Source organism: Oncorhynchus masou, chromosome 6 (assembly GCF_036934945.1).
Source record: "Oncorhynchus masou masou isolate Uvic2021 chromosome 6, UVic_Omas_1.1, whole genome shotgun sequence".
NCBI classification, from domain to species: domain Eukaryota; kingdom Metazoa; phylum Chordata; class Actinopteri; order Salmoniformes; family Salmonidae; genus Oncorhynchus; species Oncorhynchus masou.
Genome location: NC_088217.1, coordinates 648,028 through 665,364, shown reverse-complemented (window position 1 = coordinate 665,364; position 17,337 = coordinate 648,028). Strand labels below are relative to the sequence as shown.

The 17,337-nt window shown below is 42.7% G+C and overlaps 1 protein-coding gene across 1 annotated transcript in view; it reads right to left on the bottom strand.

Annotated features, from left to right (window-relative positions):
- cfap92 (cilia and flagella associated protein 92 (putative)) overlaps positions 1-17,337 on the bottom strand; it is a 213,822-nt gene that overhangs the window by 118,129 nt on the left and 78,356 nt on the right. The window contains exon 5 of the mRNA XM_064967364.1: positions 6,917-7,051. Within this exon, the coding sequence (XP_064823436.1) occupies positions 6,917-7,051 (135 nt within the window). The remainder of the gene's footprint in view (positions 1-6,916; positions 7,052-17,337) is intronic.

Sequence of the window (17,337 nt, the reverse complement as noted above, 5' to 3'; positions counted from 1 at the left end):
CCCATTTCCCTGTCCTTCCTTTTGATACTATCCCATTTCCCTTCCCCCCCATTTCCATGTCCTTCCTTTTGAAACTACCCCATTTCCCTGTCCTTCCTTTTGATATTATCCCATTTCCCTGTCCTTCCTTTTGATTCTATCCCATTTCCCTTTCCCCCCCATTTCCATGTCCTTCCTTTTGATACTATCCCATTTTCATGTCCTTCCTTTTGATTCTATCCCATTTCCCATTCCCCCCATTTCCATGTCCTTCCTTTTGATACTATCCCATTTTCATGTCCTTCCTTTTGATTCTATCCCATTTCCATGTCCTTCCTTTTGATTCTATCCCATTTCCCATTCCCCCCATTTCCATGTCCTTCCTTTTGATACTATCCCATTTTCATGTCCTTCCTTTTGATTCTATCCCATTTCCCATTCCCCCCCATTTCCATGTCCTTCCTTTTGATACTATCCCATTTCCATGTCCTTCCTTTTGATACTATCCCATTTCCATGTCCTTCCTTTTGATACTACCCCATTTCCATGTCCTTCCTTTTGATTCTATCCCATTTCCATGTCCTTCCTTTTGATTCTATCCCATTTCCCATTCCCCCCCATTTCCATGTCCTTCCTTTTGATACTATCCAATTTCCATGTCCTTCAAATTGATACTATCCAATTTCCATGTCCTTCCTTTTGATACTATCCCATTTCCCTTTCCCCCCCATTCGATCCCATTTCCCTGTCCTTCCTTTTGATACTATCCCATTTCCCTTTCCCCCCCATTTCCATGTCCTTCCTTTTGATACTATCCCATTTCCCTGTCCTTCCTTTTGATACTATCCCATTTCCCTTTCCCCCCCATTTCCATGTCCTTCCTTTTGATACTATCCCATTTCCCTGTCCTTCCTTTTGATACTATCCCATTTCCCATTCCCCCCCATTTCCATGTCCTTCCTTTTGATACTATCCCATTTCCCTGTCCTTCCTTTTGATACTATCCCATTTCCATGTCCTTCCTTTTGATACTATCCCATTTCCCTGTCCTTCCTTTTGATACTATCCCATTTCCCTTTCCCCCCCATTTCCATGTCTTTCCTTTTGATACTATCCCATTTCCCTTCCCCCCCATTTCCATGTCCTTCCTTTTGATACTATCCCATTTCCCTGTCCTTCCTTTTGATACTATCCCATTTCCCTTTCCCCCCCATTTCCATGTCCTTCCTTTTGATACTATCCCATTTCCCTGTCCTTCCTTTTGATACTATCCCATTTCCCATTCCCCCCATTTCCATGTCCTTCCTTTTGATACTATCCCATTTCCCTGTCCTTCCTTTTGATACTATCCCATTTCCATGTCCTTCCTTTTGATACTATCCCATTTCCCTGTCCTTCCTTTTGATACTATCCCATTTCCCATTCCCCCCCATTTCCATGTCCTTCCTTTTGATACTATCCCATTTCCCTGTCCTTCCTTTTGATACTATCCCATTTCCATGTCCTTCCTTTTGATACTATCCCATTTCCCTGTCCTTCCTTTTGATACTATCCCATTTCCCTTTCCCCCCCATTTCCATGTCCTTCCTTTTGATACTATCCCATTTCCCTGTCCTTCCTTTTGATACTATCCCATTTCCCAGTCCCCCCCATTTCCATGTCCTTCCTTTTGATACTATCCCATTTCCCTGTCCTTCCTTTTGATACTATCCCATTTCCCTTCCCCCCCATTTCCATGTCCTTCCTTTTGAAACTACCCCATTTCCCTGTCCTTCCTTTTGATATTATCCCATTTCCCTGTCCTTCCTTTTGATTCTATCCCATTTCCCTTTCCCCCCCATTTCCATGTCCTTCCTTTTGATACTATCCCATTTTCATGTCCTTCCTTTTGATTCTATCCCATTTCCCATTCCCCCCCATTTCCATGTCCTTCCTTTTGATACTATCCCATTTTCATGTCCTTCCTTTTGATTCTATCCCATTTCCATGTCCTTCCTTTTGATTCTATCCCATTTCCCATTCCCCCCCATTTCCATGTCCTTCCTTTTGATACTATCCCATTTTCATGTCCTTCCTTTTGATTCTATCCCATTTCCATGTCCTTCCTTTTGATTCTATCCCATTTCCCATTCCCCCCCATTTCCATGTCCTTCCTTTTGATACTACCCCATTTCCATGTCCTTCCTTTTGATACTACCCCATTTCCATGTCCTTCCTTTTGATACTATCCCATTTCCATGTCCTTCCTTTTGATACTATCCCATTTCCATGTCCTTCCTTTTGATACTACCCCATTTCCATGTCCTTCCTTTTGATTCTATCCCATTTCCATGTCCTTCCTTTTGATTCTATCCCATTTCCCATTCCCCCCCATTTCCATGTCCTTCCTTTTGATACTATCCAATTTCCATGTCCTTCAAATTGATACTATCCAATTTCCATGTCCTTCCTTTTGATACTATCCCATTTCCCTTTCCCCCCCATTCGATCCCATTTCCCTGTCCTTCCTTTTGATACTATCCCATTTCCCTTTCCCCCCATTTCCATGTCCTTCCTTTTGATACTATCCCATTTCCCTGTCCTTCCTTTTGATACTATCCCATTTCCCTTTCCCCCCATTTCCATGTCCTTCCTTTTGATACTATCCCATTTCCCTGTCCTTCCTTTTGATACTATCCCATTTCCATGTCCTTCCTTTTGATACTATCCCATTTCCCTGTCCTTCCTTTTGATACTATCCCATTTCCCTTTCCCCCCCATTTCCATGTCCTTCCTTTTGATACTATCCCATTTCCCTGTCCTTCCTTTTGATACTATCCCATTTCCCATTCCCCCCCATTTCCATGTCCTTCCTTTTGATACTATCCCATTTCCCTGTCCTTCCTTTTGATACTATCCCATTTCCATGTACTTCCTTTTGATACTATCCCATTTCCCTTTCCCCCCCATTTCCATGTCCTTCCTTTTGATACCACCTCATTTCCACGTCCTTCCTTTTGATACGAACCCATTTCCCTTTCCTTCCTTTTGATACTATCCTATTTCCATGTACTTCCTTTTGATACTATCCCATTTCCCTTTCCCCCCCATTTCCATGTCCTTCCTTTTGATACCATCCCATTTCCACGTCCTTCCTTTTGATACTATCCCATTTCCCTGTCCTTCCTTTTGATACTATCCCATTTCCATGTACTTCCTTTTGATTCTATCCCATTTCCCTTTCCCCCCCGTTTCCATGTCCTTCCTTTTGATACTATCCCATTTCCCTGTCCTTCCTTTTGATACTATCCCATTTCCCTGTCCTTCCTTTTGATACTATCCCATTTCCCTTCCCCCCATTTCCATGTCCTTCCTTTTGAAACTACCCCATTTCCCTGTCCTTCCTTTTGATATTATCCCATTTCCCTGTCCTTCCTTTTGATTCTATCCCATTTCCCTTTCCCCCCCATTTCCATGTCCTTCCTTTTGATACTATCCCATTTTCATGTCCTTCCTTTTGATTCTATCCCATTTCCCATTCCCCCCATTTCCATGTCCTTCCTTTTGATACTATCCCATTTTCATGTCCTTCCTTTTGATTCTATCCCATTTCCATGTCCTTCCTTTTGATTCTATCCCATTTCCCATTCCCCCCCATTTCCATGTCCTTCCTTTTGATACTATCCCATTTTCATGTCCTTCCTTTTGATTCTATCCCATTTCCCATTCCCCCCCATTTCCATGTCCTTCCTTTTGATACTATCCCATTTCCATGTCCTTCCTTTTGATACTATCCCATTTCCATGTCCTTCCTTTTGATACTACCCCATTTCCATGTCCTTCCTTTTGATTCTATCCCATTTCCATGTCCTTCCTTTTGATTCTATCCCATTTCCCATTCCCCCCCATTTCCATGTCCTTCCTTTTGATACTATCCAATTTCCATGTCCTTCAAATTGATACTATCCAATTTCCATGTCCTTCCTTTTGATACTATCCCATTTCCCTTTCCCCCCATTCGATCCCATTTCCCTGTCCTTCCTTTTGATACTATCCCATTTCCCTTTCCCCCCCATTTCCATGTCCTTCCTTTTGATACTATCCCATTTCCCTGTCCTTCCTTTTGATACTATCCCATTTCCCTTTCCCCCCCATTTCCATGTCCTTCCTTTTGATACTATCCCATTTCCCTGTCCTTCCTTTTGATACTATCCCATTTCCCATTCCCCCCCATTTCCATGTCCTTCCTTTTGATACTATCCCATTTCCCTGTCCTTCCTTTTGATACTATCCCATTTCCATGTACTTCCTTTTGATACTATCCCATTTCCCTTTCCCCCCCATTTCCATGTCCTTCATTTTGATACCATCCCATTTCCACGTCCTTCCTTTTGATACGAACCCATTTCCCTGTCCTTCCTTTTGATACGAACCCATTTCCATGTCTTTCCTTTTGATTCTATCCCATTTCCCTGTCCTTCCTTTTGATACTATCCCATTTCCCTGTCCTTCCTTTTGAAACAACCCATTTCCATGTCCTTCCTTTTGATACTGTCCCATTTCCATGTCCTTCCTTTTGATTCTATCCCATTTCCCTTTCCCCCCCATTTCCATGTCCTTCCTTTTGATTCTATCCCATTTCCCTTTCCCCCCCATTTCCATGTCTTTCCTTTTGATACTATCCAATTTCCATGTCCTTCTTTTTGATACTAACCCATTTCCACGTCCTTCCTTTTGATTCTATCCAATTTCCCTTTCCCCCCCATTTCCATGCCCTTCCTTTTGATACTATCCCATTTCCCTTCCCCCCCATTTCCATGCCCTTCCTTTTGATACTATCCCATTTCCCATTCCCCCCCATTTCCATGTCCTTCCTTTTGATACTATCCCATTTCCATGTCCTTCCTTTTGATTCTATCCCATTTCACTTTCCCCCCCATTTCCATGTCCTTCCTTTTGATACTATCCCATTTCCATGTCCTTCCTGTTGATACTCTCCCATTTCCATGTCCTTCCTTTTGATTCTATCCCATTTCCCTTTCCCCCCATTTCCCTGTCCTTCCTTTTGATACTACCCCATTTCCATGTCCTTCCCTTTGATACTATCCCATTTCCATGTCCTTCCTTTTGATACTATCCCATTTCCATGTCCTTCCTTTTGATACTACCCCATTTCCATGTCCTTCCTTTTGATACTATCCCAATTCCATGTTCTTCCTTTTGATTCTATCCCATTTCCCTTTCCCCCCATTTCCCTGTCCTTCCTTTTGATACTACCCCATTTCCATGTCCTTCCCTTTGATACTATCCCATTTCCATGTCCTTCCTTTTGATACTACCCCATTTCCATGTCCTTCCTTTTGATACTACCCCATTTCCATGTCCTTCCTTTTGATACTATCCCAATTCCATGTCCTTCCTTTTGATACTATCCCATTTCCCTTTCCCCCCCATTTCCCTGTCCTTCCTTTTGATACTACCCCATTTCCATGTCCTTCCTTTTGATACTATCCCAATTCCATGTCCTTCCTTTTGATACTATCCCATTTCCATGTCCTTCCTTTTGATACTATCCCAATTCCATGTCCTTCCTTTTGATACTACCCCATTTCCCTGTCCTTCCTTTTGATACTATCCCAATTCCCTTTCCTTCCATTCTGTCCAATTTCCCTGTCCTTCCCTCCCCTCCCATTTCCCTGTCCTTCCATTCTATTCTTTCCCATTTATTTTCCCCTTTCTTTCCATTCCATTCTATCCCATTTCTCTTTCCATCCCATTCCATTTGATCACTTTATTTGCATTCAATTCCATCCCAGTCTCTCCTATCTCACCTGCCAGGAGGTATATGTAGCTGAGTTCTAGTGATGCCACTCCGTTCCTCCTGATGTGCTCAATGTGAGAAGCAGTCTCCAGGGTCGACTTGACGAGAGCCTTCTTCCTAGGCACCACCAACTTGTCCTTCACTGAACCAGCCTTCATAGGAGCTGAGGTGAGAGAAACACATGACTTTATACTGTATGTGTCAGCTGATATTGACAGGGTTTCTATAGAAATAAACAGGTTCAAACAGCGCCTCCAGACCAGTCACGTACGAATGGTTGTCTTGCTGGTTTCTTTTACGGCTTTGGAAGACTGGTCCAGGGCTGATTTCTTCTGGGCTGGTTTTGATGAAGCGGAATCCTTCTCCTTCTCCTGTTCCACTGGGCCATCAGGTTTGACACTCTTTGAGTCGGCTGACTGCAGGTCCTGTTCCCCTGATCTAAAACATCACAGAATAATGGGAAAGTTTTTCAAGCTTGGCATGGAATATTGGTGGGTGAGTGAGTGAGTGAGTGAGTGAGTGAGTGAGTGAGTGAGTGAGTGAGTGACCTGGCTCCACATTGTTCTGTGTCTGAGACCAGCGATCCTGTGTTGAGGGCAGCTGAGGAGGAGACCTCTGTGGTGGATGCCTTGGGCTCAACTGGTAGATAATGTTAACATCATGTTACATGTTGGCTATGGCTCAACTGGTAGGTAATGTTAACATCATGTTACATGTAGGCTATGGCTCAACTGGTAGGTAATGTTAACATCATGTTACACTGTAGGCTACGGCTCAACTGGTAGGTAATGTTAACACCATGTTACATGTAGGCTATGGCTTAACTGGTAGGTAATGTTAACATCATGTTACACTGTAGGCTATGGCTCAACTGGTAGGTAATGTTAACATCATGTTACACTGTAGGCTATGGCTCAACTGGTAGGTAATGTTAACATCATGTTACATGTAGGCTATGGCTCAACTGGTAGGTAATGTTAACATCATGTTACACTGTAGGCTATGGCTCAACTGGTAGGTAATGTTAACATCATGTTACATGTAGGCTATGGCTCAACTGGTAGGTAATGTTAACATCATGCTACACTGTAGGTATACCCTGTGTTCATGTTATGGATACTGATGAAAGTCCTGTACCTGTAACACAGTTGAGCTCAGAGAACCTCTTGAAGTCCGTGGACAAGGCATCTCCTCTCTTATTGGACGATCTGGTCCTGGGATTCTTCTTCTCAAACATTGTTCTCAACTTGTACACCATGCTCTTTATCCCACCTGAAAGCAAACATCATCTGAAATCGACTATTTTCTAAAATTCAGATTGTTATATTGTCCCAACGTGCAGTCTACCTCAGCCATTCTCCCAGATTTTTGCTATCCTTCTCCCATATAGCTGTTGTTTTGATTGTGTCTGAGGTGCAAGCTGTCAAATCCACAAGAGGCTCCCGGTGTTATACCCACCGCAAGCATTGCCATTGGCTGCATGGAGTCACATTAGTAGAAATACCATGCAGCTGTGTTTACAAATTCAAACACTGGAACATGTGATGTAATCTAAACCTTGTTTAGACTGACAGAAATCCTCATGATTTATTTTAATGATCTTAAATTTGAGTGTCATGTCTTCCATAAAACACACTTTCTCATTGTGAACTTTTAGCGCGATTGGGAAGGGTGTGGGCAGCTTTGTGACAATGGGCCAATTTGTTTTGCATGGCCTAGTGCCCCGGATGGGTGGAAATGTTAAGTACCAATGGAATGGTCTAATATGTGCAAACTCCACGCCCACCCAGGACAATAGGCCATGTAAAATTAACCTGCCCAACGAGCACATGAGCAGCCGCTCACTGATTTGACAGCTCCAACTCAGTTACACCACTGATAAAAGAAGGAACCAGATTTCTCACAGGATGTAACGATCTGAAGCATCTGTTTATAGAACTTCTGTTGATGAGACAAAGTCCACTGGTGGGAAGAGAGGGAGCTAGAAGAAACCTGGCTGACAATCTGCTTTAATATTGTAGCATGGTTTGAGATCCATGCTCATTGTTAAAGTCCCTTCTATCCATAGCTGTACTTGATTTTGCCACAACCGTACAAACCATCAAACCATCAGTATAAGGTGCCGCCGACAAACATGGCAGCTCTGCTTCTAGCTCTTAAGCAACTTTGCAGTATTCATTTTTGTGTGTGTTATTTCTTACATTATTAGCCCAGAAAGTTTTTTGGGTTATTACACACAGCCGGAAATAACTTTTGGATATCAGAGCGGCGGTAACTCACCAGAATTACGAACAGGAACACAACTTTCCAGAATTGGATCCTTTGTTTGTATCCCCCAGGACAATTGAACTTATCCCAGAGGCTGCTCCAAAGCGTTGCCAGTGGAGAAGAGATATTCAGAATGGACCTTTACTCCAAGGCGTGTACACCATCCAAAGCTTTCGAGTATATTACTCGCTAATGTTCAGCCTCTGGACAATGATGTAGACAAGCTCAGGGCAAAGATATCCTTCCAGAAAGACACCAGGGACTGTAACATATTCTGGTTCATGGAATCATGGCTCTCTCGGAATATACTGTCCCCATCCATAAAGCCAGCTGGGTTCTCAGTTCATCGCGCAGACAGGAATAAAGAATTCTCTGTGAAGAAGAAAGGCCCTGCCTGTATGCTTCATTATTACTTCCGGTTTACTTACTTGCAGTTTATAGTTTTTTTACGTGTTATTTCTTACATTAGTACCCCAGGTCATCTTAGGTTTCATTACATACAGTCGAGAAGAACTACTGAATATAAGATCATCGTCAACTCACCATTAGTACGACCAAGAATATGACTTTCGCGAAGCGGATCCTGTGTTCTGCCTTTCAACCAGGACAACGGAATGGATCCCAGCCGGCGACGGAAAAAAACGACTTCGTAAAAGAGGGAAACGAGACGGACTTCTGGTCAGACTACGGAGACGGGCACATCGTGCCCCACATCCTAGCATTCTTCTCGCCAATGTCCAGTCTCTTGACAACAAGGTTGATGAAATCCGAGCAAGGGTAGCATTCCAGAGGGACATCACAGACTGTAACGTTCTTTGCTTCACGGAAACATGGCTCACTGGAGAGACGCTCTCGGATGCGGTGCAGCCAGCGGGTTTCTCCACACATCGCGCCGACAGAAACAAACACCTTTCTGTTAAGAAGAGTGGTGGGGGTGTATGCCTTATGGCTAACGAGACGTGGTGTGATCACAGAAACATACAGGAACTCAAATCCTTCTGTTCACCTGATTTAGAATTCCTCACAATCAAATGAAGACCGCATTATCTACCAAGAGAATTCTCTTCGATTATAATCACAGCCGTATATATTCCCCCCCAAGCAGACACATCGATGGCTCTGAACGAACTTTATTTGACTCTTTGCAAATTGGAATCCACACATCCTGAGGCTGCATTCATTGTTGCTGGGGATTTTAACAAGGCTAATCTGAAAACAAGACTCCCTAAAATGTATCAGCATATCGATTGCGCCACCAGGGCTGGCAAAACCTTGGATCACTGTTATTCTAACTTCCGCGACGCATATAAGGCCCATATAACCTCACACTCAACGTCAACAAAACTAAGGAGATGATTGTGGACTTCAGGAAACAGCAGAGGGAACACCCCCCTATCCACATCGATGGAACAGTAGTGGAGAGAGTAGCAAGTTTTAAGTTCCTCGGCATACACATCACAGACAAACTGAACTGATCCACCCACACAGACATCATCGTGAAGAAGGCGCAGCAGCGCCTCTTCAACCTCAGGAGGCTGAAGAAATTCGGCTTGTCACCAAAAACACTCACAAACTTCTACAGATGCACAATCGAGAGCATCCTGGCGGGCTGTATCACCGCCTGGTACAGCAACTGCTCCGCCCTCAACCGTAAGGCTCTCCAGAGGGTAGTGAGGTCTGCACAACGTATCACCGGGGGCAAACTACCTGCCCTCCAGGACACCTACACCGCCCGATGTTACAGGGAGGCCATAAAGATCATCAAGGACAACACCCACCCGAGCCACTGCCTGTTCACCCCGCTATCATCCAGAAGGCGAGGTCAGTACAGGTGCATCAAAGCTGGGACCGAGAGACTGAAAAACAAAATCTCAAGGCCATCAGACTGTTAAACAGCAACCACTAACATTGAGTGGCTGCTGCCAACTCACTGACTCAACTCCAGCCACTTCAATAATGGGAATTGATAGGAAAGGATGTAAAATATATCACTAGTCACTTTAAACAATGCTACCTAATATAATGTTTACATACCCTACATTATTCATCTCATATGTATACGTATATACTGTACTCTATCATCAACTGCATCCTTATGTAATACATGTATCACTAGCCACTTTAACTATGCCACTTTGTTTACATACTCATCTCATATGTATATACTGTACTCGATACCATCTACTGTATCTTGCCTATGCTGCTCTGTACCCTCACTCATTCATATATCCTTATGTACATATTCTTTATCCCCTTATACACAGTGTAAGATATTAGTTTTGGAATTGTTACTTAGATTACTTGTTGGTTATTACTGCATTGTCGGAACTGGAAGCACAAGCATTTCGCTACACTCGCATTAACATCTGCTAACCATGTGTTTGTGACAAATAAAATTTGATTTGATTTGATTTGAACCTCTTTGAACTCTAGGGGCAGTATTTCATTTTTGGATAAAAAAACTTTCCCGTTTTAAACAACATATTTTGTCACGAAAAGATGCTCGACTATGCATATAATTAACAGCTTTGGAAAGAAAACACTCTGACGTTTCCAAAACTGCAAAGATATTATCTGTGAGTGCCACAGAACTGATGCTACAGGCGAAACCAAGATGAAACTTCAAACAGGAAATGAGCAAAATTTTTGAAGCGCTGTTTTCCAACGTCTCCTTATATGGCTGTGATTGCGCAAGGATAGAGCCATAATTTCTGCCGTTTCCCCAAGGTGTCTGCAGCATTGTGACGTATTTGTAGGCATATCATTGGAAGATTGACCATAAGAGACCACATTTACCAGGTGTCCGCCCGTTGTCCTGCGCCGAAATTGGTGCGCAAAAGTCAGCTGCAAGTATTTTTCCAAGGAATTTAGAGAAGAATGAAGGCTTCCACGAACGATATATCAATGAAGAGATATGTGAAAAAACACTTTGAGGATTGATTCCAAACAACGTTTGCCATGTTTCGGTCGATATTATGGAGTTAATTCGGAAAAAGTTTGACGTTGTAGGTGACTGAATTTTCGGTTCGTTTCGGTAGCCAAATGTGATGTACAAAACGGAGCGATTTCTCCTACACACAGACGCTTTCAGGAAAAACTGCACATTTGGTATGTAACTGAGAGTCTCCTCATTGAAAACATCCGAAGATCTTCAAAGGTAAATTATTTTATTTATTTGGTTATCTGGATTTTGTGAAAATGTTGTGTGCTAAATGCTACTCAAAATGCTAAGCTAGCTTAGCATACTCTTACACAAATTAGTCAATTGCTATGGTTCAAAAGCATATTTTGAAAATCTGAGATGACAGTGTTGTTAAGAAAAGGCTAAGCTTGAGAGCAGGCGCATTATTTTCATTTTATTTGCGATTTTCAGAAATCGTTAACGTTGCGTTATGCTAATGAGCCTGAGGCTTTAGTCACGATCCCGGATCCGGGATGGGGAGATTCAAGAGGCTAACTGAGAGTCTCCTCATTGAAAACATCCGAAGTTCTTCAAAGGTAAATTATTTTATTTGAATGCTTTTCTGGTTTTTGTGAAAATGTTGCCCGCTAAATGCTACGCTAAATGCTACGCTAGCTATCAATACTCTTTCACAAATGCTTGTTTTGCTATGGTTGAAAAGCATATTTTGAAAATCTGAGATGACAGTGTTGTTAAGAAAAGGCTAAGCTTGAGAGATAGCATATTTATTTCATTTAATTTGCAATTTTCATAAATAGTTAACGTTACGTTATGCTAATGAGCTTGAGGCTATAACTGGATACAGGTTTTTTTCATAGCCAAACATGAACAAAATGGAGCAATTTGTCCTACACAAATAATATTTTTTGAAAAACTGAACATTTGCTATCTAACTGAGAGTCTCCTCATTGAAAACATCTGAAGTTCTTCAAAGGTAAATGATTTTATTTGAATGCTTTTCTTGTTTTTGTGAAAATGTTGCTGGCTGAATTCTAGGCTTATAGCTATGCTAGCTATCAATACTCTTACACAAATGCTTGTTTAGCTATGGTTGAAAAGCATATTTTGAAAATCTGAGATGACAGTGTTGTTAACAAAAGTCTAAGCTTGAGAGCAAATATATTTATTTCATTTCATTTGCGATTTTCATGAATAGTTAACGTTGCGTTATGCTAATGAGCTTGAGGCTATAAATAGGATCCCGGATCCGGGATTGCTCGACGCAAGAAGTTAACTACTCATGGTGTGATTTGTGATAAAATACAGAATCTCAAGTCCTTTTGTTTCCTCAACCTAGAATACCTCACAATCAAATGCAGACCGTATTACCTCCCGAGAGAATTCTCTTCAGTTATAGGCACAGCCATGTATATTCCCTCTCAAGCCGATACCATGACGGCCCTCAAATAACTACACTGGACTTCATGCAAACTGGAAACCACATATCCTTAGGTCACATTTATTGTAGCTGGCGATTTTAACCTCTAGCGACGAGCAATCCCGTATCCGGGAGCGTAATCATAGCCTCAAGTGCATTACCATAACGCAACTTTTCCTATTCATGAAAATCGCAAATGAAATGAAATAAATATATTCAAACACAAGCTTAGCCTTTTGTCAACAACACTGTCATCTCAGATTTTCAAAATATGCGTTACAGCCAACGCTAGACAAGCATTTGTGTAAGTTTATCATGGCATAATGCTATGCTCGCTCTGCTGGCAGCAGGCAACATTTTCACAAAAATAAGAAAAGCAACCAAATTAAATAATTTACCTTTGAAGAACTTCAGATGCTTTCACTCAGGAGTCCCCCAGTTAGATAGCAAATGTTCCTTTTTTCCAAAAATAATATTTTTGTAGGCGAAAAACTTCCCGTTTGTTCATCCTGCTTGGCTGAGAAATCGACCGAAAAATACTTCAACTATAACGCCAATTTTTTTTTCAAAATTAACTCCATAATATCGACGGAAACACGGCAAACGTTGTTTAGGATCCATCCTCAAGGTGTTTTTAACATATGTATTCGATAATATATCCGTCGAGGCAGTTGGTTTCTCATAAGAAACGATTGGAAAAATGGCTACCTCAGTATTTTACGCAAAGTTTTCTCCGAGAGACACCATGCGTCCACTCGCCCTATATGGTCTCTTACAGCCATTCTCCAATGGAAATGCCTAAAAAGACGTCACAATGCTGTAGACACCTTGGGGAAAACCTGGAAAACGTAAGCTGACTCCTAGCTCCTTCACAGCCATATAAGGAGTCATTGGCATGAGGCGGTTTCAAAAAATGCGGCACTTCCTGATTGGATTTTTATCTGGGTTTCGCCTGCAACATCAGTTCTGTGGCACTCACAGACAATATCTTTGCAGTTTTGGAAACGTCAGAGTGTTTTCCTTCCAAAGCTGTCAATTATATGCATAGTTGAGCATCTTTTCGTGACCAAATATCTTGTTTAAAACGGGAACGTTTTTCATCCAAAAATTAAAAGAGCACCCCTATATCCAATTAACAAAGCAAATTTAAGGAAAATGCTACCGAAGTTCTATCAACACATTAACTGTAGAGGAAAAACACGAGATCACTGCTACTCGTCTCTTCGAGATGCCTACAACGCCCTCCTCGCTCTCCGTTTGGCAATTAAGATATCGACTCCATTTTGCTCCTCCCTTCATATAGGCAGAAACTCAAGCAGGAAGTACCCGTGCTATGGTATATTCAACGCCGGTCTGACCAATCAGAATCCATGCTTCAAGATTGTTTTGATAACATGGACTGGGATATGTGCCGGGTAGCTTCTGAGAATAACATTGACGCTTTCACAGACACGGTGACTGAGTTCATCAGGAAGTGTATAGGGGATGTTGTTCCCATGGTGACTATTAAGACCTACCCAAACCAGAAACCGTGGATAGATGGCAGCATTCGTAAAAAACTGAAAGCGCAAACTACCTCATTTACCCATGGTTGGGTGACTGGGAATATGGTCAAATACAAACAGTGTAGTTATTCCCTCCGTAAGGCAGTCAAACAGGCAAAACGTCAGTATAGAGACAAAGTAGAGTCGCAATTCAACGGCTCAGAAACGAGACGTATGTGGCAGGGTCTACAGACAATTACGGATTAAAGGGAAAACCAGCCCCGTCGCAGACACCTATGTCTTGCTCCCAGACAAGCTCAACACCTTTTCACGCTTTGAAGATAACACAGCGCCACCGACGCAGCCTAATCCTAAAGGACTATGGGATGTGAGTAAGACATTTAAGCGTGTTAACTCTCGCAAGGCTGAAGTGGCATCCCTAGACGCATCCTCAGAGCATGTGCAGACCAGCTGGCTGGATTGTTTACAGACATATTCAATCTCTCCCTATCCCAGTCTACTGTCCGCACTTGTTTCAAGATGTCCACCATTGTTCCTGTACCCAAGAAAGCAAAGGCAACTGAACTAAATGACTATTGCCCAGTAGCACTCAATTCTGTCATCATGAAGTGCTTTGAGAGGCTAGTTAAGGATCATATCAACCACATCTTATCTGCCTCCCTAGACCCACTTCAATTTGCTTACCGACCCAACAGATCCACAGACTATGCAATCGCCATCACAATGCACACTGCCTTATCCCCATCTGGACAAGAGGAATACCTATGTCAGAATGCTGTTCATTGACTATAGCTCAGCCTTCAATAACATAGTACCCTCCAAGCTCATCATTAAACTCCGGGCCCTGGGTCTGAACCTCACCATGTGCCTCTGGGTCCTGGACGTCCTGATGGGTCGCCCTCAGTTGGTGCAGGTAGGAAACAACACCTCCACTTCGCTGATCCTCAACACAGAGTCCCCACCAGTGTGCTCAGCCCTCTCCTGTACTTCCTGTTCACCCATGTTCTTCCTGTTCACTCCAACTCAATCATCAAGGTTGCAGATGACATAACAGTAGTAAGCATGATTACCAATAATGACGAGACAACCTACAGGGAGGATGTGAGGGCGCTGGAAGAGTGGGGCCAGGAAAATAACTTCTCTCTCAAAGTCAACAAAACAAAGGAGCTGATTGTGGACTTCAGTAAACAGCAGAGGGAGCATGCCCCTATCCACATCGACAGGACCGAAGTGGAGAAGGTGAAGAGCTTAAAGTTCCTCGGTGTACACATCACTGATGATCTGAAATGGTCCACCCACACAGACAGTATGGTGAAGAAGAAGGCACAAGAGCCCCTCTTCATCCTCAGGAGGCTGAAGAAATTTGGTTTGGCCCCTAAGACCATCAAACTTTTACAGATGCACAATTGAGAGCATCATGTCGGGCTGTTTAACCACCTAGTACGGAAACTGCTCCGCCCGCAATCGCAGGGCTCTACAGAGGGTGGTACAGTTTGCACAACGCATCCCTGAAGTCACACTGCCTGCCCTACGGGACACCTACAGCACCCAATGTCACAGGAAGGCCAAAGAGATCATCAAGAACATCAACCACCCGAGCCACTGCCGGTTCACCCAACTATCATCTAGAAGATGAAGTCAGTACAGGTGCATCAAAGCTGGGACCGAGAGACTATCAGAGAGATAGTCAGAGAGACTATCTATTTCAAGGCTATCAGACTGTTAAATATCCATCCCTAGATGGCTACCACCCAGCTACTCAACCCTGTACCTTAGAGGCTGCTGCCCTATATACATAGACATGGAATCACTGGCCACTTTAATAATGTAACCCTAGTCACTTTAATAATGTTTACATACTGCTTTACTAATCTCATATGTACAGTTGAAGTCGGAAGTTTACATACACTTAGGTTGGAGTCATTAAAAATCATTTTTCAATCACTCCACAAATTTCTGTTTAACAAACTGTAGTTTTGGCATGTCGGTTAGGACATCTACTTTGTGCATGAACATTATGTAATGGCTTTAGAAGGCTAATTGACATCATTTGAGTTTCATTTGAGGTGTACCTGTGGATGTATTTCAAGGCCTACCTTTAAACTCAGTGAAATCATGAGAAAATCAAAAGAAATCAGCCAAGACCTCAGAAAAAAAATTGTAGACCTCTACAAGTCTGGTTCATCCTTGGGAGCAGTTTCCAAATGCCTGAAGGTACCACATTCATCTGTACAAACAATAGTACGCAAGTATAAACACCATGGGACCACGCAGCCGTCATACCGCTCTGGAAGGAGACGCGTTCTGTCTCCGAGAGATGAACGTACTTTGGTGCGAAAAGTGCAAATAAATCCCAGAACAGCAGCAAAGGACGTTGTGAAGATGCTGGAGGAAACGGGTACAAAAGTATCTATATCCACAGTAAAACGAGTCCTATATCGACATAACCTGAAAGGCCGCTCAGCAAGGAAGAAGCCACTGCTCCAAAACCGCCACAAAAAAAGCCAGACTACGGTTTGCAACTGCACATGGGGACAAAGATCCTACTTTTTGGAGAAATGTCCTCTGGACTACTGAAACAAAATAGAACAGTTTGGACATAATGACCATTGTTATGTTTGGAGGAAAAAGGGGAAGGATTGCAAGCCAAAGAACACTATTCCAACCATGAAGCATGGGGGTGGCAGCATCATGTTGTGGGGGTGATTTGCTGCAGGAGAGACAAAATAGATGACTTCATGAGGTAGGAAAACTATGTGGATATATTGAAGCAACATCTCAAGACATCAGTCAGGAAGATAAAGCTTGGTCTCTAATGGGTCTTCCAAATGGACAATGACCCCAAGCATACTTCCAAAGGTGTGGCAAAATGGCTTAAGGACAACAAAGTCAAGGTATTGGGGTGGCCATCACAAAGCCCTGACCTCAATTCTATAGACAATTTGTGGGCAAGGAGGCCTACAAACCTGACTCAGTTTCACCAGCTCTGTACTGTTAGATACTATTTTTTTATTTTTTTATTTTACCTTCATTTAACCAGGCAAGTCAGTTAAGAAACCATTCTAATTTTCAATGACAGCCTGGGAACAGTGGGTTAACTGCCTGTTCAGGGGCAGAAGGACAGATTTGTACCTTGTCAGCTCGGGGGTTTGAACTTGCAACCTTCCTACCTTCCAACGCTCTAACCACTAGGCTACCCTGCCGCCCACTAGTTCACTGTTGGAGCTAGGAACACAAGCATTTTGCCGCACCCGCAATAACATCTGCTAAATATGTGTATGTGTGCAATCAAATTTGATTTCATTTATCACCACACCAGTAACTGACTGAATCTAGGGCCGAAACATTTGTTTAAAGAATCGCCACAGTGAGAATGTTTGTTTACATTTCAATAAAACTTCTATTAGTATTCTAAGACACGTGCATGTTTTGAGGCTGTGCTAGC